Raw genomic sequence first — 25738 nt, 5'->3', positions numbered from 1 at the left:
TTTTTCAAAGACATCAAATTACTGTCCTTTCTCTTTTATGTGTAATAAAATTATTAAAATATAATTATATTTTATAATTATATTGATATATTAATAATTAAAATTTCATATGTTTATATAAATATATATAAATAAAATTATGTGTAGTTTTGTCTTCCTGATTTTGTTGTATGGTCAAAGCAGAGACTATGTCATACATAACTAAATGGATGCATAAAATGTGTTTTCACATATTTGTGATTTCCACAAAGCCTAACACAATTCCTAGCCCACAGAATATGAATTATCTACTAAATTATTAAACCTTAGTTGTATGGGTTATGATGTGGGCTTGGGTGGATGAGAACCTCTAACTCAAGCTTACTCACTTTGTAGACATGAGTGTCCAGGGCTAATTGTTAATTAGGCCCACTGACCACAGGGACCTGCCCCTGCCACATATTGGCTATCTAGGAATTCAGTAAGTCCAGATAGAGACACCACAACCATGGAAACCAAATGTGGTGGTTAGGAAGATCATTACACACAGTAACTTTATTAATAATTCTGGATTCCACTCCTATTTCTGCTAAAGGATCCATAAGAGGAGACAACCAGTCTTACTCTTGGTTTCATTCCCCTGGGAGTCAGGGTTAACAGCAATGGGAAGACTTCTTCTTCATCCTCTCCCTGTTCATTTATCCCATCACACTGATTGGGAATCTGCTAATCATCTTGGCCATTCGCTCTGATACTCGCCTTCACAACCCCATGTATTTTTTCCTTGCCAATCTCTCCTTTGTTGACATCCTCTTCTCCTCTGTAACCATCCCTAAAATGCTAGCAAACCATGTCTTAGGCAGAAAAGCCATCTCCTTTGGGGGATGCCTAACACAAATGTGTTTCATGTTAGCCTTGGGTAACACAGATAGCTATATCTTGGCTGCAATGGCATGTGATCGTGCTGTGGTCATCAGCTGCCCACTTCATTACACAACAATTATGAGCCCTCGGACCTGTGTCCTCCTAGTTGTTGGGTCTTGGGTGGTTGGAAATACCAATGCCTTCCCCCAAACTCTGCTCACAGCTGGTCTGTCTTTCTGTGGCAACAAGGAAGTGGCCAACTTATACTGTGACATTGCCTCTTTACTCAAGCTATCTTGCTCTGACATCCATTTTAATGTGAAGATGGTGTATCTAGGGGTTGGTGTTTTCTGTGTGCCATTACTATACAACATCATCTCCTATATTCATGTCTTTTCCACAGTCTTACAGGTTCCATCCACCAAGGGTGGGCTCAAAGCCTTCTCTACCTGTGGTTCTCACCTCAGAGTTGTCTCTCTGTATTATGGGACAGTCATGGGCATGTATTTCCACCCTCTGTCTAGTTACAGCCTAAAGGATGCAGTGATAACTGTGATGTATATCGCAGTGATCCCAATGTTAAATCCTTTCATTTATAGTCTGAGAAACTGAGACATGAAGGCAGCCCTGGGGAAACTCTTCAGCAAAAAACTCTCCTTATAACCAATGTGAGGTCATATCGGAAAGTCAATTAGAGTCACCAATTAGGATGCACTTGAAGATCCAGTCCCAATGTCCTCCCCTTCCAAGGATCTACATTTGTGCTTTCCAGCCACTGAATTACACTTCTTGGAAATCTTGTAACAGTTTCATGAGACTTCCTATTGAGATTGTTGATATGTACATGTTATTATTCTTTTTACAGCAAAGAATTATTGGGATCATGTTCCAGCTATGCTACTGACTAGCTCTTTGATTCCATACCTAAATAATAAAAACAAAAATGTCTTCCTTGTCTGTCTTAGGGTGTGAGGGCCACAATACTTCATGCTTTGAAAGCTATAAGTCCCTATTCAAGTGCCAATTTTCTTGCACTACTACATTTCATCATTCCTACTTTGCTTGCAAACTTTGAGAGCAAGACCTGTGTTAACACATCACTCTATTCCCCCCAAAGCTGATCTTTAAACTGCAACCAATAACTGTGTGTGGAAGTGGAATGAAGAAATGCAATTAAAAAATGTAATCTGATAATAATCAGACATAATCAGCTTTGACATTAATTCCCATCCATCACATACCTGGTATCTCAGAAAGTTACTTTTTTAAAAGAGACTGATTTATGTGAGAGAGAGAAGAGAGAAAGAGAGAGAGAGAGAGAGAGAGAGAGTGTGTGTGTGTGTGTGAGAGGGAGAGAGAGAGAGAGAGAAGTTGGGGTAGGGGCAGAAGAAAGGGAGAGAGAGAATCTCAGGCAAACTCTGTACTGAGTGCATGATCTCACAACCCTGAGATCATGATCTGAACTGAAACCAAGAGTCAGACACTTAACCTCCTGCCACCCAGGTTCCCCTCAAAAAGTTACTTTCAATCCACTTAAGAAGGAAAAATCATACCCATTACTTTTATTATTTTTAATTTTTTGAGTAGAGTTGATACACAAAGTTACATAGTTTCAAGTGTGCAACACAGTGACTTGACAGGTTTATACAGAATGCTATGATCACCACAAGAGTGCTACCATCTGTTACCATACAATGCTAGTAAAATATCATTGACTATATTCTTCATGCTGTACATTTTATTCCTGTGACTTATTCACTTATAACTGGAAGCTGCTGCTTCTTCTTCTTGTTCTTCTTCTTCTTCAGATTTCATTTATTTATTTGACAGAGATCACAAGTAGGAAAAGAGGCAGGCAGGGGGTGGGGAAGGGGGTAAGCAGGCTCCCCACTGAGCAGAGAGCCAGATGTAGGACTTAATCCCAGGACTTTCAGATCATGACCTGAGCCGAAGGTAGAGTCTCAACCCACTGAGCAACCCAGGTGCCCTCATAACTGGAAGCTTCTATTTCCTACTCACCTTCATACATTCTGCCCATCCTACTGATATACAAATGGATATGGAGCATGTAATACACACACACACACACACACACACACACAGAGACAATATTAGACAATCATAAAAAAGAAGGAGATCATGCCATTTGCAAAATCATGGCTGGACCTAAAGGGTATTATGCTAAGTGAAATAAGTTAGATTAAGAAAGACAAAAACTAGAAGATTTCACTCATTTGTAGAATCTTTTAAAAAATGAATAAAAACCATATACATTAATTTTCCAATAAAAATTATTTAAAACAAAGATTTAGATGCATGGATGTATTCTGAAAGTGACTAGAGGAAAGAAAAAAATGGATGCTGGTATAACCCCAAAGTTATTATATAAAGGGAAGAAGTTACTTCCACTAGAACTGAAGAATATAAATGGAAATGGTAGTGTTACCAGAACCTTGGAGTTCAGAAGAGGGATGATCATATATCTGATGCTCAGGTCTTTGAAAGGAGCTGCCAAACTGCTGCCACTTGGTCCCCACCTGCTGAAGAAGTGACACCAACTTTCATTCCTGGGAGATCTGAGCCCTCAATAATACTTTCTTTCTTAGGAGAGGAGGGGAGTGTTGAGGTAGTTTCTATTCTATTTCTATTCATGGAAATATTAATACATCCCAGACAAGGCCATATGCATGGTCCTCCTGGCACCCCATTATGTAGTATCAAAACAATGTCCTTCTCATTGGGATCAATCACTTCAGGAAGTGGAGAAATCCTTTATTTTATGGAGGGCCCATAGAGTCTTGCTACAATTTGGTTAACCTTTCCATAATAATAGAAACTGAAAATACATAAATCTCAAAATATTATTGATAACCTTTTCATATGGTTGTAAATAAATAAAGAACCAAAAATACACTTTGTGGCAATAGACACAGATGTAATAAAAATGCATGTAAAACAAAAGTATGAGAACAATGAGTATAGGATTCAGAATGAGAGCTTATTCAAGAGGAAGGACTCAAGGGAAGGGAAGTGGGTAGCAACTGATAGACATTATTACTAAAGTCCAATTTTCATGTTGGGTGGCAGATCAATGTGTGTTTACAATTTTTTCTTACTAAATTAATAAGTAGATAGATCATGCAGGATAGATGTAGATATGTGAAGAAGAACAAGAATGAGGAGAAGGAGGAGGGGAAGAAATCTGTATGAAGCAATGATGGAAGTTTCTTCTTAATCAAGGATTAGAAAGAGAGAATAGTAAGGGAGATTAACTGGGCATCTCAAAGCAGTCTAGGAAGAGACAGACGGGGAGACAGTGAAGATACAGATGAAGAATCTAGATGCAAAAGTAATAAAGAAATAGAAAAAAATACAAAACTTTTATGAACTTGAAGAAGAGAATAATTTTTTTTGTAATTATTCCTACTTGAGGAAGATTTTAGAGGGTCCTGTGGGACACTCTTGTGGAAGTACTTATACTTTGACAGAGCATGCATTGTGCTCTGTACATTAACAATGTACATTGTACATTGTACAACAAATTGTACAATGAAGATATGAAACATTGCAGCAAAAATTAACAGGGCATGAATTGTGCAGTTGATGCACAACTGCAAGAGTGCAGTTGATACAAGGAAAGTTTGGAAGTAGATGAAGTCATCTAAGAGATTCTTGTAGAATGTCTAAATTTTTACAAAGGGCTCCATGCTGGAAAATAAGGAAGTGGAAGAAGGAAGAGACTTGTACAATCTCACCGATGTTCCTGCAAGTTGGGCTATTTGGCAGGCTCTATGCAAGCCCAGAGCCCAGTGTATATTCAATGTAATGTTATTATCCTATTGAGTGGGCACACAAATATTTGTTTTGGAAAAAATGAATACTAGGTGAATATCAGTACTGATTATACTGAGGTCAATCATTCAATTAAGCAGTACATTTAATTTGAAAAATTATAAACATAGTCTTCTATTTTCAAATTTTACTTTGTCAGAAATGAGTCAGTAATGTCCTAGTACTCATCACACCAAGAAATATTTTGTTAGTTATAAGGGTGAGCTGATTTTAATAACAGCAACAACAACAAAATATATATGTAATTAATCCATGTATTGAAGCAGCAAAGAATTAAATCATTCTTAGTTTGCTTTACTCATTCAGAAACCATTCAAATCAAACATTTCATTTTCTATAGATTTATAATATTTTGCCATCTACAGAACTAGACAATGGGGGGGGGGAAAGTGATTCTGCACAATCAGCCGTAATATTTACAAAGATTACTAATGCCTCCAGTTATTTTTGAAAAACTTAAAACAATACCTAGTACAATACCTAATTGCTTTGGCAGTCATTAAGATTTTAGTTCTGTTCCTTGAATTATCTTCTGGAAAAAATGAAACAGAACCCATCACAAGGACAGAGATGAGTGCTAAAAAGGTAGTTCCACATGCCATGTAGTTTCAGAAAAAGCAAGCAGTTCATTAAATATCAAAAAAAGTATGTTCATATGTACTATATATCACATATATGATAGTCTCTTTTAAGTCTCAAAACAGTCCTGCAGCTAGACAATAAGAGCCTTCTTTTACAGAGGATAAAATCAAATCTGAAAAGTAATGTGTTATGGGCTGTCCTTCAATTAGAAAGAGGCAGATGAAGATTTGAGCCCTACTTTCCAGATGCCCAGTGTTCTCCTGACTCAACAGGTGGCCTACAGAGAAGATATAAAATAATGAGAGATATCTAAGGAGGTAAGGCTGTATGCAGGAGACATAACTAGGATTTTGACAAGTAGAGGGTACACTCCAACCATGGCAATATCTGGGCTATAGGGCAGAGGTGAGAAACATGGACTCACATAGAAGTTATCAAACTTTATTATTCTTTGGCATTAAAAAACAACATTTACTATTACTTTTCTTTAATTATAAAGATGACAAATTCTTATCTATAATTTGTTGAGCAATTTTATATGTCTGGCTATGTGCGAAGCTCTATACATGAAGCTCTACCTCATTTAACCTTCTGGACTTTTTTTCTTTTTAAGATTTTATTTGTTTATTTGACAGACAGAGATCATAACTAGGCAGAGAGGCAGGCAGGAGGTGGGAGGAGAGAAGGTTCCCTGCTGAGCACAGATCCTGATGCAGGACTCAATGCCAGGACCCTGAGATGATGACATAGACCAAAGGCAGGGGCTTAACCTACTGAGCCACCCAGGCACCCCAACCTTCAGGACTTTAAAACAGGAAAGAGAAGTGATCATTCTAGTCTCAGTTCCCATTCTCATTACTATCATTCAGTCTATCCTAATGTATCCAAGACCACTACAAAATATGCCAGAGAATTCACAAGGAGAGGTGATGATAACATAAGTCACAGCTATCACATTCCATTTATGCCTCTGGTTTCCCAGGAGGTCATATAGATATTGTTATATGGTGTGGCACTGTGCCATGGGCTTGGGTAAGAGGCAATGCAAAAGAAGAATTTCTACTCTAAAATCATGCCATTCCTATCCTAGGCAAAGAGATAGCAACATGAGTGTCCTCTGAAGACAGTTACTCAGTCAAATATAGAAGGGAAAGAAAATCTTTCAAACCATTTTTAAAGCAAGGATCATTGATTTTAAAATCTGACAAATATTGCACAGAACCAAAACCACAGATGAACCTGACTTGGAAATACTGATGCAAAAATTCTAAAAAAAAAAAAAAAATATGAGAAGGGGCCAATAAAACATTAAAAGAATAATATCTTCACCACATGGGGGTTATTCTAGGAATGCAAGGAATAATACTTATTAGGAAAAGTTAACCAGAAAGCTACATATAAAGAAAAATAATGTTATCATACATGGGAATGCTTCAAACATTTAATAATATTCAAAACCCATTTATCATTAAAAATAAACATTAATTGGGAAATTAATCGATGTTTCAGTTACATGATATAATATTATGTGTCTTTATAAAAAAGCTACTTTTAGGGGTTCCTGGGTGGTTCAGTCTGTTAAGGGTCTGACTCTTGATTTTAACTCAGATCATGATCTCAAGGTTGTGATATTGAGCCCTGCATCAGGGTCTGCACCGGGCATGGAGTCTATCTTTCTCTCTCCCTCTCTCTCTGTCTCCCTCTTTCCCTCTCCAAAAAAACAAAAAACCAAAACAACAAAAACAACTGACATCATAATGGGGAGAAAGGAGGCATTTATACCAAAGTGATGAGTAAGATGAGGATATTCATTGTTAAAGTTCATATTTAAAGTTGTATTGGAGATATACCTAATGCAATTAGATATGATATTCAATTAGAACCATAAAAATTGGGGCACCTGGGTGGCTCAGTGGGTTAAAGCCTCTGCCTTCGACTCAGGTCATGATCTCAGGGTCTTGGAATCAAGCCCCACATCCGGCTCTCTGCTGCGTGGGGAGCCTGCTTCCTCCTCTCTCTCTCTCTGCTTGCCTTTCTGCCTGCTTGTGCTTTCTAATAAATAAATAAATAAATATTAAAAAAAATAAAAATTAGAAAGGAAGAGAAACAATTATCTCTACAGATGAAAATATTTCTAGTGAACTCAAAAAACTCAACTCAAGCAATAAAACAATGCAGAAGAATAAATAATATAGAAAAAAGAGACATATATAAAGAATATTCATATACACAAACAAAACTAACAGAAGATGTGATTAAAGAAATGATTTGCAATAACAACCAACAATAACTAAAGATAAAATAGGTACAATGAATAAAAAGGAGTGGTCAGGATCTATACAAGAAACACTCTAAAAACCTAAAGCATCAACTCAGGCAGTCGTAAAAAAAAATATCAAACAGTGTTAAAGCCATTTAATGAATGGTTAAGAGAAAACCATACAAATCATTGTATGATGCCAAGTTAACACTGCAGATTCCTTCCTGGTCACAAGAGGGCATATGTGAACTTTACAATTGATGGATTCATTATCATTTCACAAATCCAGTGATGAATCTTACCAGCAATCAATCATGGCACACGTTATAACGTGATGCTGTTTAGCCAAAAACATTTCAATTAAATGTAATCAGACTGCTAGCAATAACTTCCAGTCACAGGAATGTAGGAGCATACTAGCTCCAAAAAAGAAAAATCATCTTGTAAATTGTAAAGATGGGACACTCTACAACAGTGCCTTCTAAGCTTTTATGTGCACATGAGTCACCATGGACACACAAGTCAATGCAGATTTGCATTCAGTGGGTCTGGGGTGGGGGCCTGAAGAGTCTGCATTTCTAACAAGCTTCATGTGATGCTGATGCTGCTCTCAGTGAATATCATTGGGACAATCTTTTAGGTCATTCACTGTTGTGAAAAATGAAATGTTGGAGACAAAAAAGAAACTTGACTCATAACAATCAGTTTCCATGTAAATTGGTTCTTTTGGGATGTACTGTCATGATGTACTTGAAAATATTTCAGCACAAAATTGTGAATACAAAAGTAATATGGAGATTCAGTTTTACCAGTCAGAATTACAAATGGGTGGTAGTGATGGTTGCACAGTGTAATGAATGTATTTAAAACCGCTGCAATGTTCACTTAAAATGCTTATGATGGTAAATTTTATGTTTTGTGTATTTTACACAACAAAAAAAATTTGAAAAAATAAAATAAGATGAAATCAGTGAGGGAGACAAACCATAAAGAGACTCTTAACTATAGGAAACAAAATGAGGGTTGATGGAGGGGAGGTGGGTGGGGGACAAGGAAAATGTATGATGGGCATTAAGGAGTGCTCTTGGGTGGGAGGTTGGGGTCACAGGTGGTGGGTATTATAGAGGGCACGGATTGCATGGAGCACTGGGTGTGGTGAAAAAATAATGATACTGCTATGCTGAAAATAAATAAATTAAAAAAAAATTTATATTAAAACAAAAGAGTGCTCTTGATGTAATGAGTTCTGGAAACTGATGAATCACTAAACTCTACCTCTGAAACTAACGATACACTATATGTTAACTAACTGAATTAGAGATATAAAATTTTTTTAAATTTTATTTATTTGACAGAGAGAAAGAGATCACAAGTAGGCAGAGAGGCAGGCAGAGAGAGAGGGGGGAGGAAGCAGGTTCCCTGCGGAGCAGAGAACCCAACACAGGGCTCGATCCCAGGACCCCGGGATTATGACCTGAGCTGAAGGCAGAGGCTTTAACCCACTGAGCCAGCCAGGTGCCCCAAGATATAAAATTTTTTTTGAAAAAAATTTACATAGCATGCAGATATTAATGTGGAGAGTCCAAAAAATATATGTTTTGTAGAGTACTAACAAAGTTCTCAAAACATTCAGAGGGAAAATAAAGAGGTAAAAACAATGGGAAAAGAAATAGTACTTATAAGAATTAGAGACCCCAAATCCAATCCATGAATTTTAGAAACCCTTACATAACATAGCAAAATATTAAAACCTAATGCAGATTTTGCTAAAATGGGAAGAATCTTGCATTTGAAAATCTAAATGGTTCTCAGAGTTCTGTAGATTCTACTGAAAGATAAAAGACTCACACATTTTCATATACAGGAATTTTTTAATTTCAAAAATAAATGTTTATCAAATGATTTAAATTTTAATCAATATATTTAAGAACTTACTCTCCAGGACACTTTCTAAAGTTCTTCACTTGTGTTATTTTATATATTCTTTACATTGTCCTACTAAATTACATCAGTATCTCCATTTAAGAATGAGAAAATTGGTATTCAGAAAAATCAAGAAAAATAGCTTACCTAGTTCATGCTAGGCAAGGTTTTAAGTGGTAGAATCAAGATTAAAGCCCTCTTGGAAAAACAAACATTGTTAAAATGTCTATATTACCCAAAGCAATATATACTTTCTGTGTAATCACTGTCAAAATAACACCAGGATTTTGGAGCTAGAACAAACAATCCTAAAATTTGTCTGGAACTAGAAAAGACCTCAAGTAGCCAAAAGAATTTTGAAAAAGTAAACCAAAGTGAGAGGCATCACAATCCCAGACTTCAAGCTGTATTACAAAGTAGTAATCATCAAGACAACATGGTACTAGGACAAAAAAATTGACACATAGATCAATGGAACAGAATGAAGAACACAGAAATGGATCCACAGCTCTATGGTCAACAAATCTTCAACAAAGCAGGAAAGAATATCCAATGGGCAAAAAAAGTCTCTTCTTACACTATACACAAAAACAAATTCAAAATGGATGAAAAACCTAAATGTAAGACAGGAAACCATCAAAATCCTAGAGGATAAAACAGAAAGCAACCTCTTTGACTTCAGCTGGAATGACTTCTTACTGGGCACCTCTCCAGAGGCAAGGAAAACAGAAGCAAAAATGAACTATTGGGACGTCAAGATAAAATGTTTCTGCACAGAGAAGAAAATAGTCAACAAAACCAAAAGGCAACAGACAGAATGAGAGAAGATATTCACAAATGACATATCAGATAAAGGACTAGTATCCAAAATCTATAAAGAATTTCTCAAACTGAATACCACAAAAATAAATAATCCAGTTAAGAAATGGACAGAAGATATGAACAGACATTTATCCAAAGAAAACATACAAATGGCTATAACAGACACGTGAAAAAAATTCTCAGCATCACTCATCATAAGGGAAATATAAATCAAAAGCACAATGAGATATCACCTTACACCTATTAGAATGGCTAAAATGATCAGCTCATGAAATGACAGATATTAGCAAGAACATAGAGGAAGGGGAACCCTGTTACACTATTGGTGGGAATGACAAATGGTGTAGCACTCTGGAAAACAGTATGGAGGTTCCTCAAAAAGTTAAAAATAGAACTACCCAGGAATTGCACTACTAGTATTTACCCAAAGGATACAAACATAGTGATTTGAAGGGGCACCTGCACCCCAATGTTTATAGTAGCACTATCAACAATAGCCAAATTATGGAAAGATCCCAAATGTCCATCAACTGATCAATAGGTAAAGAAGATGTGGTATTATATACAATGGAATATTACTCAGCCATCAACAAGAATAAAATCTTGCTATTTGCAATGACATGGCTGGATCTAAAGTGTATTACATTAAGTGAAATAAGTCAGTAAGAGGAAGACACATCTCATATGATTTCACTTATATGTGGAATTAAGAAACAAAACAGATGAACACAGGGGAAGGAAAAGAAAAATAAAATAAGATAAAAACAGAGAGGGAGGCAAACCATTAAAGACTCTTAACCATAAAGAACAAACTAAGGGTTGCTGGAAGAGAGGCGGGTGGGAGAATGGGATAACTGGGTGATGGGCATTAAGGAGGGCACTTTTGTGATAAGCACTGCATGTTATATGTAACTAATGAATCACTAAATCTTACTCCTGAAAACAATACTACATTATATATTAATTAAATTGAATTTAAATAAAAACTTGAAAGTAAAAAAAGTCCTCTTTTCTTGAACTCCAAAATCTCACATCATGTCATCCACCAACCACATCAATCTGATTCCTCCTTCTCACTTCCTGGGTGAGTGCAAACCTTCTTTCTAAACCCCCATAGAGAAGCTTTGCCATGAGGAAGAACAGATCCCATTACCAGTATTTATACTAAGACGTTCATTCTTTCAACCAATATACTGTGAACTAAGTACCAGGAATGCTATAAATATCTGGGTAAACAAAGATTATTTATAAAAAGAAGGAAAGATACAAGAGATGTAAGTAAAAATGGATTTTCTTCATTCTATCAAGAACAAGCTAGAAGTAAAAGTATAAAAGCCAAGTAGCAACAGCAATAGCAAAACTGTAAAATACTTAAGAATATATGCAACAAGTCAAGTATAAAACTAGTATGAAAAAAACATTGAGTTTTTATTCAAGAAAATAAATCAAGATATGAAAATGTAAAGACATACCAAGTTCTTAGCTGGGAAAAATTTATTTCATAAACATTCTATCCCTCCAAAAACTAAAAATATATACAATGCAATTTCCACAAAATTACTAGAAGTCTCAGTTTTAAGTCTTGGCTCTAACATCTTCTCAGCAAAGAGTTTTATCTTAATGTCTCTATTTGAAGAAGCCATTACTCTCTATAATATTGTCATGCTGGTTAACCTCATGGCACTACTTACATGTTAAGATTATCTTGCCTATTTATTTATTCATTGTAATTTTTATTCCATGGAAGTATATTTTCTAACTCTTTCACCATTATATCTTTGTTGCTTCAAAGGGTAGTAGAGGCAGACTAAAAATTAAATATATATTTGTAATCTCTTTTAGAATAAAAATAAGATGCCACGGAAGTCATTTGAAGATGTATTTAATTCAGTTTTGTTGGTTGGGGCAGCTTAAATCTCATGTTACATCTGAGCTAAATCAAAGGAAAGCATGGTATCTTCAGGGCACTGAGAGTGGCTCAGAGTGACTAAAGAGTACAATAGGGAATGGTAAAGGGGTGTCTGCCTTAACAAAAGGAAGAGAAAACCATGCATCATTATAATCATGTTTGAAGAACATTTAGTAACAGGAAAATGTATACAATATAATATTCATAGTCTCTCATGATTCACCTCCACAAATAAGTGAAACCATATGATAATTGACTCTCTCTGCTTGACTTATTTCACTCAGCATAATCTCCTCCAGTCCCGTCCATGTTGCTACAAAAGTTGGGTAGTCATCCTTTCTGATGGAGGCATAATACTCCAGAGTGTATACGGACCACATTTTCCTTATCCATTCGTCTGTTGAAGGGCATCTTGGTTCTTTCCATACTTTGGCGACCGTGGCCATTGCTGCTATAAACATTGGGGTACAGATGGCCCTTCTTTTCACGACATCTGTATTTTGGGGGTAAATACCCAGGAGTGCAATGGCAGGGTCATAGGGAAGTTCTATTTTTAATTTCTTGAGGAATCTCGACACTGTTCTCCAAAGAGGTTGCACCAACTTGCATTCCCACCAACAGTGGAAGAGGGTTTCCCTTTCTCCACATCCCCTCCAACACATGTTGTTTCCTGACTTGCTAATTTTGGCCATTCTAACTGGTGTAAGGTGATATCTCAATGTGGTTTTAATTTGAATCTCCCTGATGGCTAGTGATAATGAACATTTTTTCATGTGTCTGATAGCCATTTGTATGTCTTCATTGGAGAAGTGTCTGTTCATATCTTCTGCCCATTTTTTGATATGCTTGTCTGTTTTGTGTGTGTTGAGTTTGAGGAGTTCATTATAGATCCTGGCAATCAACCTTTTGTCTGTACTGTCATTTGCAAATATCTTCTCCCATTCTGTGGTTTGCCTCTTTGTTTTTTTGACTGTTTTCTTTGCTGTGCAGAAGCTTTTGATTTTGATGAAGTCCCAAAAGTTTATTTTTGCTTTTGCTTCCTTTGCTTTTGGAGACATATCTTGAAAGAAGTTGCTGTGGCTGATATCAAATAGGTTACTGCCTATGTTCTCTTCTAGGATTCTGATGGATTCCTGTCTCACGTTGAGGTCTTTCATCCATTTTGAGTTTATCTTTGTGTATGGTGTTAGAGAATGGTTGAGTTTCAATCTTCTACATACAGCTGTCCAGTTTTCACTGCACCATTTATTGAAGAGACTGTCTTTTTCCCACTGTATATTTTTTCCTGTTTTGTCGAAGATTAATTGACCATAGAGTTGAGGGTCCATATGTGGGCTCTCTCTACTCTGTTCCACTGGTCTATGTGTCTGTTTTTATGCCAGTACCATGCTGCCTTCATAACCACAGCTTTGTAAAAAGCTTGAAATCAGGTAACGTGATTCCCCTTAGCGATTTTTCAACATTTCCTTAGCGATTCGGGGTCTCTTCTGATTCCATACAAATTTTTGGATTATTTGCTCCAGCTCTTTGAAGAATACTGGTGGAATTTTGATCAGAATGACATTAAAAGTATAGATTGCTCTAGGCAGTATAGGCATTTTAACAATGTTTATTCTTCCGATCCAAGAGCATGGAATGGCTTTCCATCTTTTTGTGTCTTCTTCAATTTCTTTCATGAGTATTCTGTAGTTCCTCAAGTACAGATCCTTTACCTCTTTGGTTAGGTTTATTCCCAGATATCTTATGGTTCTTGGTGCTATAGTAAATGGAATCGATTCTCTAATTTTCCTTTCTGTATTTTCATTGTTAGTGTATAAGAAAGCCACTGATTTCTGCACATTGACTTTGTATCCTGCCACGTTGACTATGGACTCTGAAAAACAGTCTGAGGGGTTGGAAGTGGCGGGGGGGTGGGAGGTTGGGGTACCAGGTGGTGGGTATTATAGAGGGCACTGATTGCATGGAGGACTGGGTGTGGGGAAAAATAATGAATACGGTTATGCTGAAAATAAATAAATTTAATTTAAAAAAATGAAATCTGGTCATTCGCAACAACATGGATGGATCTAGAGGGTATCATGCTAAGTGAAATAAGTCAGCTAGAAAAAGACAAATAACATTATTTCATTTATATGTGGAATCTAAAAAACGAAATAAATAAATAGACTCATAGGGAGCAAACTGGTGGTTGCCTGAGGGGAAGGTCTGGGGGGATATATATATAGTAGATAATGGGGATTAAGAGGTACAAGCTTCCAGTTATAAAATAAGTCATTGGGACAAAAACTAAAACATGAAGAATATATTCAATAATATGTAATTAAAAAAACAATATAATATTCAATGAAAGATGTTTTTAAAATTTGTGTGAGAGGAGGTCACCTGGGTGGATCATTTGGTTAAGCATCTGATTTCAGCCCAGGTCACAATCTTGGGGTCCTGAGATCCTCCTGAGATTCCCTGCATAGGGCTCCTCACTCAGTGGGGCGTCTGCTGGTTCTATTCCCTTCCCCCCTGCCCCTCCCACTGCTCATGCTCCCTCTGTCTATCTCTCTCTCAAACAAATAAATTTTATAAACCTTAAAACGGGGGGAGGGGCTTGTGTGAGGGAAGGTGGTAGAGTAGGATGCACCAGGAATTTGACTCCCCACGTAAACAAAAATTACCCTGTCAGAATCTTTCTGATATAACTATTTTAGAACTCTGCAATCTGTTGAAGGCTGCAAATTTGGAGAAGATTTGGACAATAACTATGGTCAATCTCAGATCTTAGCTCTTAGCAGAGTCCTATCCCTTACCTTCAACAATATGTGCATGACAAGCAGCTGTGCATGCATTCCTGGAGCAGTTTACACATAGCTCGTGAAAGACAGCATAGGAAAAAAAAAAAACCCTGTCCTCAAGATATTGAGGATCTGTGATCACAGCTGATTTTAGCTTCTGATCACAGAGGTGCAGACAAAGAAACAGGTAGCCATTATTAGCAGGTCCCCCTATTGTTGATAGACCCTTCCCCTCTGACTGATGTGACTTCCAGGGAATTTTAAAGAACTAGTGCCCTTTTTTTCTCCCATTCAGTTCTTGGTTTTACCTTTTCAGGAGGCAGACATTAAAGACTAGGACACTCAAAAACTACAGTATATACAGAAAAAATTAGAAAACTATTGTGCATTTTGAAGGGAAGTTTAGAAAAAAATAAGAAAATATTGTTTATATCTCAGGCTGATTCTTGGTAAATAGATAGCCTTAACAACAACAAAAAAATGAAAATAACAAACAAAAACAATTGCAAAAGGCAGCAAATCTTGAAGAAGGGGAACAATCCAATTTATAGAGTTATTGCATGATTAGATTCAAATGTCTAACATAGAACAAAAAAAGAAATCAAAAAGAATACAAAAAATGGAAAAACATAGCTCATTTGAAAGAAAAAAAATAATTGAACAGAAGCTATCTCTGTAAAAGACATGGCAGGTATATATTTTTTAAAACTTCAAAACAATGATCTCAAAAATGATCAAATAATTTAAGGAAAGTGTGGATAAAGTCAAGAAAATGGCATCTAAATAATGGAAATATGAATAAAGAGACAGAAAACCTGAAAAGAAAATAAAAAAACATCCTGGAGCTGAAAAAGTACAATAACTGAAACTAAAAACTCACTAGAAGAATACTAAGCAGGCAGAAGAAAGATTTAAGCAGGCAGAAGAAAGACTCAGTGAAGTTAAATACAGGACAATGGAAATTATTGAAGCTGAGGAGCAGAAAGAAAAAGGATTGAAAAACAGCAAGCAGAGGCTAACGAACCTATGGAATACTAACAAATGAACAAATATTCACATTATGGAAGTCCCACAAAAAGAAAAGAAAGGTATAGGGCAGAAAGGATATTTAAAAAATAATGGCAGACAACTTCCCAAATTGGATGAAATCCATGAATATAAACATCCAAGAAGCTCAATGAACCTTGAGTAAGATGAGCTCAGAGATCCATAGGAAGACACCTTGTAATCAAACTTTCAAAAGACAAAGAGTGAATCTCACAAGCAGCAAGAGAGAAGCAAATCATCACATACAAGAGATCTGTAATAACCTTATCAGAAGATTTCTCATTAAAAATTTTGGAGGCCAGGAGACAGTAGGCCTGTACATTCAAAATACTCAAAGAAAGTAATTGTCCTCCATGTTACAAGGAGGACATGAGGAAGATGGAGGGAAGGGAGTTGGGGGAAATTGGAGTGGGAGATGAACTATGAGAGACTGTGGACTCTGAGAAACAAACTGAGGGTTTTGGAGGGGAGTGGGGTGACAGGTTGGCTGAGCCTGGTGATGGGTATTATGGAGGGCACATATTGCATGGATCACTGGGTGTGGTAAACAATGAATTCTGCAAAACTGAAAAGAAATAAACTAAAACAAAATTTTTAATGTAAATAAATAAATAAATAAATTTAAACATGGAAAGAAAAAAAAAGGAAAAGAAAGTAATTGTCAACCAAGTATTCAATATCCAGCAAAGTCATCCTTCAAACGGAGAAAGCAAGTTATACCCAGATAAACTAAAGCTGAGAAAGTTTGTGACCACAGACCTACCCTGCCAATAATACCTAGGCAGTCCTACAATTTGAAATAAAAGGATACTAGACAACACCTCAAACCTGGATAGAGAAATAAAGATCTCAGTAAAAGTAAGTGCATGGGCAATTAGAAAAGCAAGTGTTATTATAAGAATGGTTTGTAACTATACTTTTTGCTTTGTATATGATTTAAAGGACTAATGTATTTAAAGAAAAAAACAATTCATTTAAAAGCTGACATTATTGTAATTTTTGTTTATAAATCCAAATACTGTAATCTACATAATTTAGGAGACTAATGGATTTAAAAAATTTTTCAGTTTATGTTCTTGAGCACACATGTACAAAGATGTAATTTCGTGTCATCAACAACTGAAAAAGAATGGAGATCCAGTTGTAAAAGAGCAGAGTACTTTGTTATGAAGTTAAGCTGCCATAAATTCAAATGAGAATGTTAAAGCAATAGGATGTTAAACATAATCCCCATGATAATTATAAAGAAAATAGCTATAAAGGGGTGCCTGGGTAGCTCAATCAGTTAATCATTTGCCTCTTGGTTCCAACTCAGTTCAAACTGTCATAGGTCATAAGACTAACTCCTGTGTCAGGTTACATGTTCAGCAGGGAGTCTGCTTGACGATTCTCTACCTATGACCTTCCCCCCAACCTCTCTCTCTCTCTTTCTGTCTCTCAAAAAATAAATAAATAAATATTTTAAAAAATAAAGTAGCTATATTTAAAAAAATAAAATAAATAAAAATATCAACGTTTTGTCTGTACTGTCATTTGCAAATATTTTCTCCCATTCCATGGGTTGCCTCTTTGTTTTCTTGACTGTTTCCTTTGCTGTGCAGGAGCTTTTGATTTTGATGAAGTCCCCAAAGTTCATTTTCGTTTTTGTTTCCTTTGCCTTTGGAGACATATCTTGAAAGAAGTTGCTGTGGCTGATATCAAAGAGATTACTACCTATGTTCTCCTCTAGGATTCTGATGGATTTCTGTCTCACATTGAGGTCTTTTATCCATTTTGAGTTTATCTTTCTTTATGGTGTAAGAGAATGGTCGAGTTTCAATCTTCTACTTATAGCTGTCCAGTTTTCCCAGCACCATTTATTGAAGAGACTGTCTTTTTTCCACTGTATATTTTTTCCTGTTTTGTCGAAGATTAATTGACCATAGACTCGAGGGTCCATATCTGGGCTCTCTACTCTGTTCCACTGGTCTATGTGTCTGTTTTTATGCCAGTACCATGCTGTCTTGGTGATCACAGCTTTTTAGAAAAGCTTGAAATCAGGTAACATGATGCCCCCCATTTTATTTTTGTTTTTCAACATTTCTTTAGTGATTCGGGGTCTCTTCTGATTCCATACAAATTTTTGGATTATTTGCTCCAGCTCTTTGAAGAATACCGGTGGAATTTTGATTGGAATAGCATTAAAAGTATAGATTGCTCTAGGCAGTATAGAGATTTTAACAATGTTTATTCTTCTGATCCAAGAGCATGGAATGGCTTTCCATCCTTTTGTGTCTTCTTCAATTTCTTTCATGAGTATTCTGTAGTTCCTCAAGTACAGATCCTTTACCTCCTTGGTTAAGTTTATTCCCAGGTATCTTATACAGATGTAGTGAAAAGAAGGGTCATCTGTACCCCAATGTTTATAGCAGCAATGGCCACAGTCACCAAACTGTGGAAAGAACCAAGATGCCCTTCAGCGGACGAATGGATAAGGAAGATGTGGTCCATATACATTATGGAGTATTATGCCTCCATCAGAAAGGATGAATACCCAACTTTTGTAGCAACATGGACAGGACTGGAAGAGATTATGCTGAGTGAAATAAGTCAAGCAGAGAGAGTCAATTATCATATGGTTTCACTTATTTGTGGAGCATAACAAATAGTATGGAGGACAAGGGGAGATGGAGAGGAGAAGGGAGTTGGGGGAAATTGGAAGGGGAGGTGAACCATGAGAGACTATGGACTCTGAAAAACAATCTGAGGGTTTTAAAGGGGCAGGGGGTGGGAAGTTGGGGTACCAGGTGGTGGGTATTATAGAGGGCACGGATTGCATGGAGCACTGGGTGTGGTACAAAAACAATACTGTTATGCTGAAAATAAATTTAAAAAATTAAAAATAAATAAATAAATAAAAATAAAAATAAAATAAAATAAAGTAGCTATAGAATATACACAAAGAAAATTAAGGAGGAATTTGAACCTTTTTACTACAAAAAAGCCAAATATACACAGAAGAAGGTAGGAATGCCAGAAATGACAGACAAAAATGTTATTGGAAATAATCAAATAAATAGCACAAAGCAAGTCCCTCCTTATCAATAATTACTTTAAATGTAAGTGGATAAAATTATCCAGTCAAAAGAGACTGGAAGAATGGACAAGAACACATGATCCAACTATATGCTGACTAAAAGAGACTTGCTTGAGGTCTAAAGATATAAACAAGTTGAAAGTAAGAAGATGGAAAAAATTATTCCAAGCAAATAGTAACAAAAGAGAGTAGGAGAAGCCATACTAACATCAGAGAAAACTCACTTGAAATAAAAAATGTTACAAGTGACAAAAATGGACATTATATATCAATAAAAGATTTAATACAAGATAAAACGATTATAAATATTTATGTAGCACTGACAGACCATCAAAATATGTGCTAACCATAAGTGACAGAAAGGAAAGGAGTATTAAACAGTACTATAATAGTACTTGGAGATTCCATACTCATTCACAATAATGAATAGAGCAGTCAGACTAAAGATGAGTAAGAAAAGAGATAAGTTAATGCAATAACCAACTAGATCTAACAGACATATACTAAACACTCCACTCAACAACAAAAACATACACATTCTTCTCAAGATCCCATGGGCCATTTTCCAGAATAGACTATACTTTGGGCTACAAATAAGTCTCAATATATTTTTTAAATAGATATACAAACTGTCTTTCTGGATCACAATGAGATAAAATTAGAAAACAATCACATAACAAAAACTGGAAACTTCACAAAAATTGTAGAAATTTTAAACCAGACTTTTAAACAACCATGGATCAAAGAACAAATCACAAGGAAAATTAGAAAATACTTAGAGACAAATGAAAGAAAAAACACAACATATCAAAACTTATGGGATGCAGCAAAAGCAGTGCTAAAGGGGAAATGAATACCCCAAATGATTACATTAAAAAATAGGAATGGGGGCGCCTGGGTGGCTCAGTGGGTTAAGCCGCTGCCTTTGGCTCAGGTCATGATCTCAGGGTCCTGGGATGGAGTCCCACATCGGGCTCTCTGCTCAGCAGGGAGCCTGCTTCCTCCTCTCTCTCTCTCTCTCTCTCTCTCTGCTTGCCTCTCTGCCTACTTGTGATCTCTCTCTCTGTCAAATAAATAAATAAATAAAATCTTTAAAAAAAATAGGAATGGGCTCACATCAAAACTCAAAGCTAGCAAAAGAGGGAAATATAAAAGTTAGAAAAGAGAAAAATGAAACAGAAAATAGAAAAACAATGGAAAAAATCAATAAGACCTAAAGTTGGTTATTCAAAAAGGTCATCCAACTTGACAAAAAATTGGATGGATGCACTAAGGAGGAAAAGAAGCCTCAAATTACTACAATCACAAATGAAAGTGGAGACATTACAACCAATTCTACAGAAATAAAAAAAATAATAGAAGATCATTATCAACAATTAATATGCACAATTCCTAGAAACACACCACCTACCAAGACTAAATCATGAAGAAACAATCTAAATAGACCTGAACTAGTAAGGAGAATACATTGGTAATCAAAAATTGCCCAACAAAGAAAATCCCTGGACCTGAGAGCTTCACTGGTGAATTTTAACAAACATTTAAAGAACCCAAATATATGGTCTACAAGCATTTTGGATATTAACTCCTTGCCAAATATATGGTTTGCAATATGAAATACATTGTTGTTTCATTTTGTTGACTATTTTTTCCCTCAGTTGTACCACAGTCTTTGCAGCACCCAAGGAGACATTCCAATCTGTGCTGAAACAAAGGACAAGGGCCCAGATTCCAACAAAGTACCTAGAAGAGGTCAGCTCAGGGCTTGGACCCTGGAGACACACTCTCTGGGAAACACTCTTCCATCCTTTCTTCTAGAAAAGAACTCTGGGAAAGATTACTCTTGAGGACCATTGTCTCCTCAGGGCACAGCTGTAAGAGTGTGTAATGAGTCTCAACAATTACTCTGACTATGGCCAGGATGAAGACCTGAGGGAGACATGTTTAAAGAGATCTTATAATCCGGCAAATAGCTCCTAATTTTCTCTATTCTATGACCACCTTCTTCCCGAGGAGGAAACTAGAGGCCTCATCTTCCTGCCCCACCCTTTCGGCTCCATGATTAGGAAACTCAGGGATCTTCTTTCCAAACCATCCCAGTCCTAGCTCCTTCACCTCAGGTCCAGAGGATCAGAGACCTCCTCTCCAGACCTACTCATGGCCCTTTCTGTAGCATGCCTGCCCCCCAGGGGGACTGTTAACAAGTGCTACAGCAGCTGGCTGCGAACTTCCCATTCATAGAAGAGGGGGGAAGGCCACAGGACCAAAACTCTTTTTGACAGCATTTGAGCTGACACCTCAGTAGGAGCTGTGAATGTTGGAGAAGCTGAGTCTTTATACGGTGACAAATCAAGGATAGATAGCCAGCAACTGTACTACCTGAATTATTTCCTTTGACCCTCCGCAAAACCTCCAAGGTAAGTAGAATTATTTTTGCCATTTTTTCAGACCAAGAATGATGAACTGAATTGCAAAAGTCACAAATAGATGTACTAACAACATTAGGATTCCAATCTTGGCTCCATAACCCAAGTTCTCAAGATCAGCATCAGCTATGGCTTACAACACTTTTTCTGAGTTTTCTTCTTATTTCTCATACCTAGGTATTTCCATTACTCTCCTTTAGGTTTAGTTATATGCATTTTTTTAAGTTTTAAAGATTATCTAGAAATTCTATGTGTTTTAATTGGAGGGACTTGTCAACATTAGCCTAATCCTCCAGGTTGCCAAAAGCCCTACTTCTGAAACATTACAGACCACATGAACTATTCATAGTCTCTTAGCACCTTAACTTTTTTGAACTCTACAAACCCAGTAGGGAAAGTCATTTCAAAAGAGAAAAATAAGTTTCTTTTGTTATAGAGATTATTTTAAATATATCATATTTGGAGAAAATATAATGAGAACTGCATCTCTGTGCCCAATATATAATTCACACAGGTACTACAGGAGACATGGAGAATTAGTGCTTGAATTAAATATAGATTGAATTAATTATTGAGTATGCAGTATTCAGTACTTACTATTGAGTATTGAATATTCAGTATTGCTCCTTAGAAAAATTAATGAATTACTTGGGATATCCCAAGTAATTCATTACAATAACTACAGTAACAAATAGATCACAAAATAGATCACAAAACTATAATAACAAATAGATCACAAAATGTATAACAACTTAAACAGAATAAAGCCTATTTCTGTCCTATGTAATACTTCCTGTGGGTATCCTGGTGATTCATGGTTCAACTGGATATGGAGAACTAGGGACATAGGCTCATTCTCCCATGGGACTCCTCCAGCACATTCAGCCTCTGTGGAAATCTAGTTGGAGGAAGCCCAGAATCGGAACACATGGGTTAGGATGGACCAGGAAAAACTCAGGCACATGAACACACATCAGTGCAAGGGAGACTGGGAAATGTAATTTAACTGTGTGTCCAGGAAGAAGAGAACAACAGGGATTTGGATGACAGCTAGCAGTCTCTGTCATCACTAGTATGCTGCAGAATGCAAGTGACTCAAAGAGGAGAGACTCTGTATGCAAGCAGTTATGGGAACATTATAATATTTCAAGCAGGAAATGATGACAATCTAAGCTAGAGTTCCAAAATCATAAGTAGAAAGGTTGAGTTATGAAAGCATTATTTTAAATGAACAATCAAGAAGATCAGATATAAAAATGAGGTATATACTGCGTTAAGTATGCTTCTGAACCTCCCACATGTGGGGAGCCCAAAATAGAAACCTGGATTTAACCCAAGAAATTCTGAGTACATACAATTCTCGAACAACAGTCTCTCTGGGGTTATTGAAGCAAACAAAGTATGGTTTTCATTTTCAAATAAGCTTGCAACACTTAGGTTGGAGTGTAGAGTGTAGATTATAGTGTTTGGACAGACACGTTAGCAAGATAGCTGCATGAAGAAATATGGGAAAGAGAGCTCAAGCATACAGACATAGACCCCAGAGTTTTCATAGCACAAGCTAAAATGACTAGGGAGTTGGATGACTCAACAAAAGAAATAACAAAGAGAGGAGAAAGCTGTGTGATTATTGATATTAGAGAGTTCTCCAAAGTGGTACACCCTATCAAAAGAGGTGGTGAAATTCTTAGAAAAAGGGACATTTGGGGAGGAAATTCCCTAGGCTTGTTATTACTAGGACATAAATCCAGCGATCCTAGTGTCTTACAATCATCCAGTGTCACTGTAGACACCTGCTATTTCCTGGGCCTGGGGTCACTATTAGTTTGGTCATCTGGACAACTCCCAAGTTCATGGTTTGTCCTTGCAATAACATATCCTTTGCACGGGCGTATTTTGTCAGATATTCCAAAATGCTACCCTTTCCTTGTCAAGTGTAATAAAATTGGCAACATGACGTTTGGTTTTTCCATTACATTGTAAAGTCCCTGAGAGCAAAGACTATGTCTAACATGTTGAATCAGTGGACTAAAAATTGTATTTTACACATATTTTTTCCATAAGCCTAGCAAAGTATCTAGCACATACAATAAAAAAAATATTGCTTAATTGACTAAATCCTAGGTGTTTGAGGGATGGTTCTGGGATGGAGGAGGGTGGGCATCTTTGATTCACAGATTGCTCACTTCTTAGACATTTTGTTAAGTGCTAATTGTTGATCAGACCCACTGATGAGCAAGGATAATTGCCCAAAATGTTGGCTATCCCTGGATTCAGTAAAAGCTTCATAGAGATTGCTGGTCACTTGAACCAAAACCGATGGATAAGGAAGATCATCACAGTAACTTCGCTAATATTTCTGGATTCCTCTCCCCTTTCTTAACAAAGGAGCCATGAGAGAAGACAACCAATCCTCTACCTTGGAATTCATCCTCCTGGGAGTTACTGGTCAGCAGGACCAGGAAGACTTCTTCTTCATCCTCTTCCTGTTCATTTATCCCATCACATTGATTGGAAACCTGCTCATCATCTTGGCCATTCACTCTGACATTCGCCTTCACAACCCCATGTATTTTTTCCTTGCCAATCTCTCCTTTGTTGACATCCTCTTCTCCTCTGTAACCATCCCTAAAATGCTAGCCAACCATGTCTTAGGCAGCAAAGCCATCTCCTTTGGAGGATGCCTAACACAGTTGTATTTTATGATTGCCTTGGGTAACACAGATAGCTATATCCTGGCTGCAATGGCATATGATCGTGCTGTGGCCATCAGCCGCCCACTTCATTACACAACAATTATGAGCCCTCGGACATGTGTCTTCCTAGTTGTTGGGTCTTGGGTGGTTGGAAATGCCAATGCCCTCCCCCACACTCTGCTCACAGCTGGTCTGTCTTTCTGTGGCAACAAGGAAGTAGCCAACTTCTACTGTGACACTATCCCTTTGCTCAAACTCTCTTGCTCTGACATCCATTTTAATGTGCGAATGATGTACATAGGGGCTGGTGTTTTCTCCGTGCCATTACTGTGCATCATCATCTCCTATATTCATGTCTTTTCCACAGTTTTACGGGTTCCATCCACTAAGGGTGTGCTCAAAGCCTTCTCTACCTGTGGTTCCCACATCACAGTTGTTTCTCTGTATTATGGGACAGTCATGGGCATGTATTTCCGTCCTCTGTCTAGTTACAGCCTCAAGGATGCAGTAATAACTGTGATGTACATGACAGTGACCCCAATGTTAAATCCTTTCATCTATAGTCTGAGAAACAGAGACATGAAGGCTGCCCTGGGGAAGCTCTTCAGCAAAACACTCTCCTCATAACCAATGTGAAGTCAGAGAGTCAATTGGACCCATCAATTAGAATACTCTTGAAAATCCAGTTCCAATGTCCTCCTCTACCACTAAGCCAACTTTGTTTTTCCTAGCTAATAATTCCTCTTCTCTGAAATCTTATATCTTTTATGAAGTTATCATTTTTACATATTGTTGTCCTTTTGGCAGCACAGGAATATTGGATTCATGACCCAGAAAAGCTACTGATAACCAGAATAAAATTGAGAAGGTCTAAAGCTCTGCTTCTACATGAATATATTAGGAATAATAGTACCTGCCCCACTTTGGTCACAGGGTGGAGGATCACAATAATCTATGATTTAAAGGCTATAAATTGTTATTTAAATGTCAATTTTTTTTTACTATTACTATTTGCTAATTACCCCTACAGTACTTACACACCTCTGAAGGCAAGTACTGCCTTAAAACATCACTGTACTTCTCATAGTCTTGGTCATATAAAGTGTTCCCAAAGATTTATGGTGGAAAGTGACTTGTACAAATAAAAATACTATTCTCCAAATTTAATCTGACAATGCTAGACCTAGTCAGATTAGACTTTATTTACCCATCCAGTAAAATCTTTAAAGGAAATGATCTGGGTAGATATTTTGTTCTTATGGATTGTTGCTTAAACTAGACTGTTTCTAAAGAGCATAAGATTCTCCCTAGATTCTCCCTAGAATTTACCAAAATGACACCCACTAGTGGAGATATTGCATCTTAACATAATAAATATTCTGATTTAATAATAGCATGAAATAAAGTTATTATCATAAAGTTATTCATCCCTATTAATAATTGGGGTTCCAAATGAAAAATTAAAAAGAGGAATATTGAAAACTCATTTCTCCAGTATGGCCCAGGGAAGATGAGACTT

At 36.7% G+C, this 25738-nt stretch overlaps 2 protein-coding genes across 2 annotated transcripts; both read left to right on the top strand.

The window, feature by feature from the left end:
• Positions 1-639: 639 nt before the first annotated feature.
• On the top strand, positions 640-1600 carry LOC101683918 (olfactory receptor 1A1-like; the record flags this gene model as incomplete). Its single annotated transcript, XM_013053455.2, is given in 1 exon segment — positions 640-1600. A coding segment is annotated over 1 exon segment (867 nt), but the record flags the coding sequence as incomplete, so codon positions are not given.
• A 22316-nt stretch (positions 1601-23916) lies between these two features.
• Positions 23917-24846, top strand: LOC101691195 (olfactory receptor 1A1-like). The gene has a single exon (XM_013053476.2). It carries the CDS (start codon positions 23917-23919, stop codon positions 24844-24846), a length of 930 nt encoding a protein of 309 aa, XP_012908930.1.
• The last annotated feature ends 892 nt before the right edge of the window (positions 24847-25738 follow it).

Source organism: Mustela putorius, unplaced genomic scaffold (assembly GCF_011764305.1).
Source record: "Mustela putorius furo isolate JIRA1106 unplaced genomic scaffold, ASM1176430v1.1 tig00003962_pilon_pilon_pilon, whole genome shotgun sequence".
NCBI classification, from domain to species: Eukaryota; Metazoa; Chordata; class Mammalia; order Carnivora; family Mustelidae; genus Mustela; species Mustela putorius.
The sequence above is the reverse complement of the archived record's forward strand: the minus strand, read 5'-3'. Positions and strand labels throughout refer to the sequence as shown.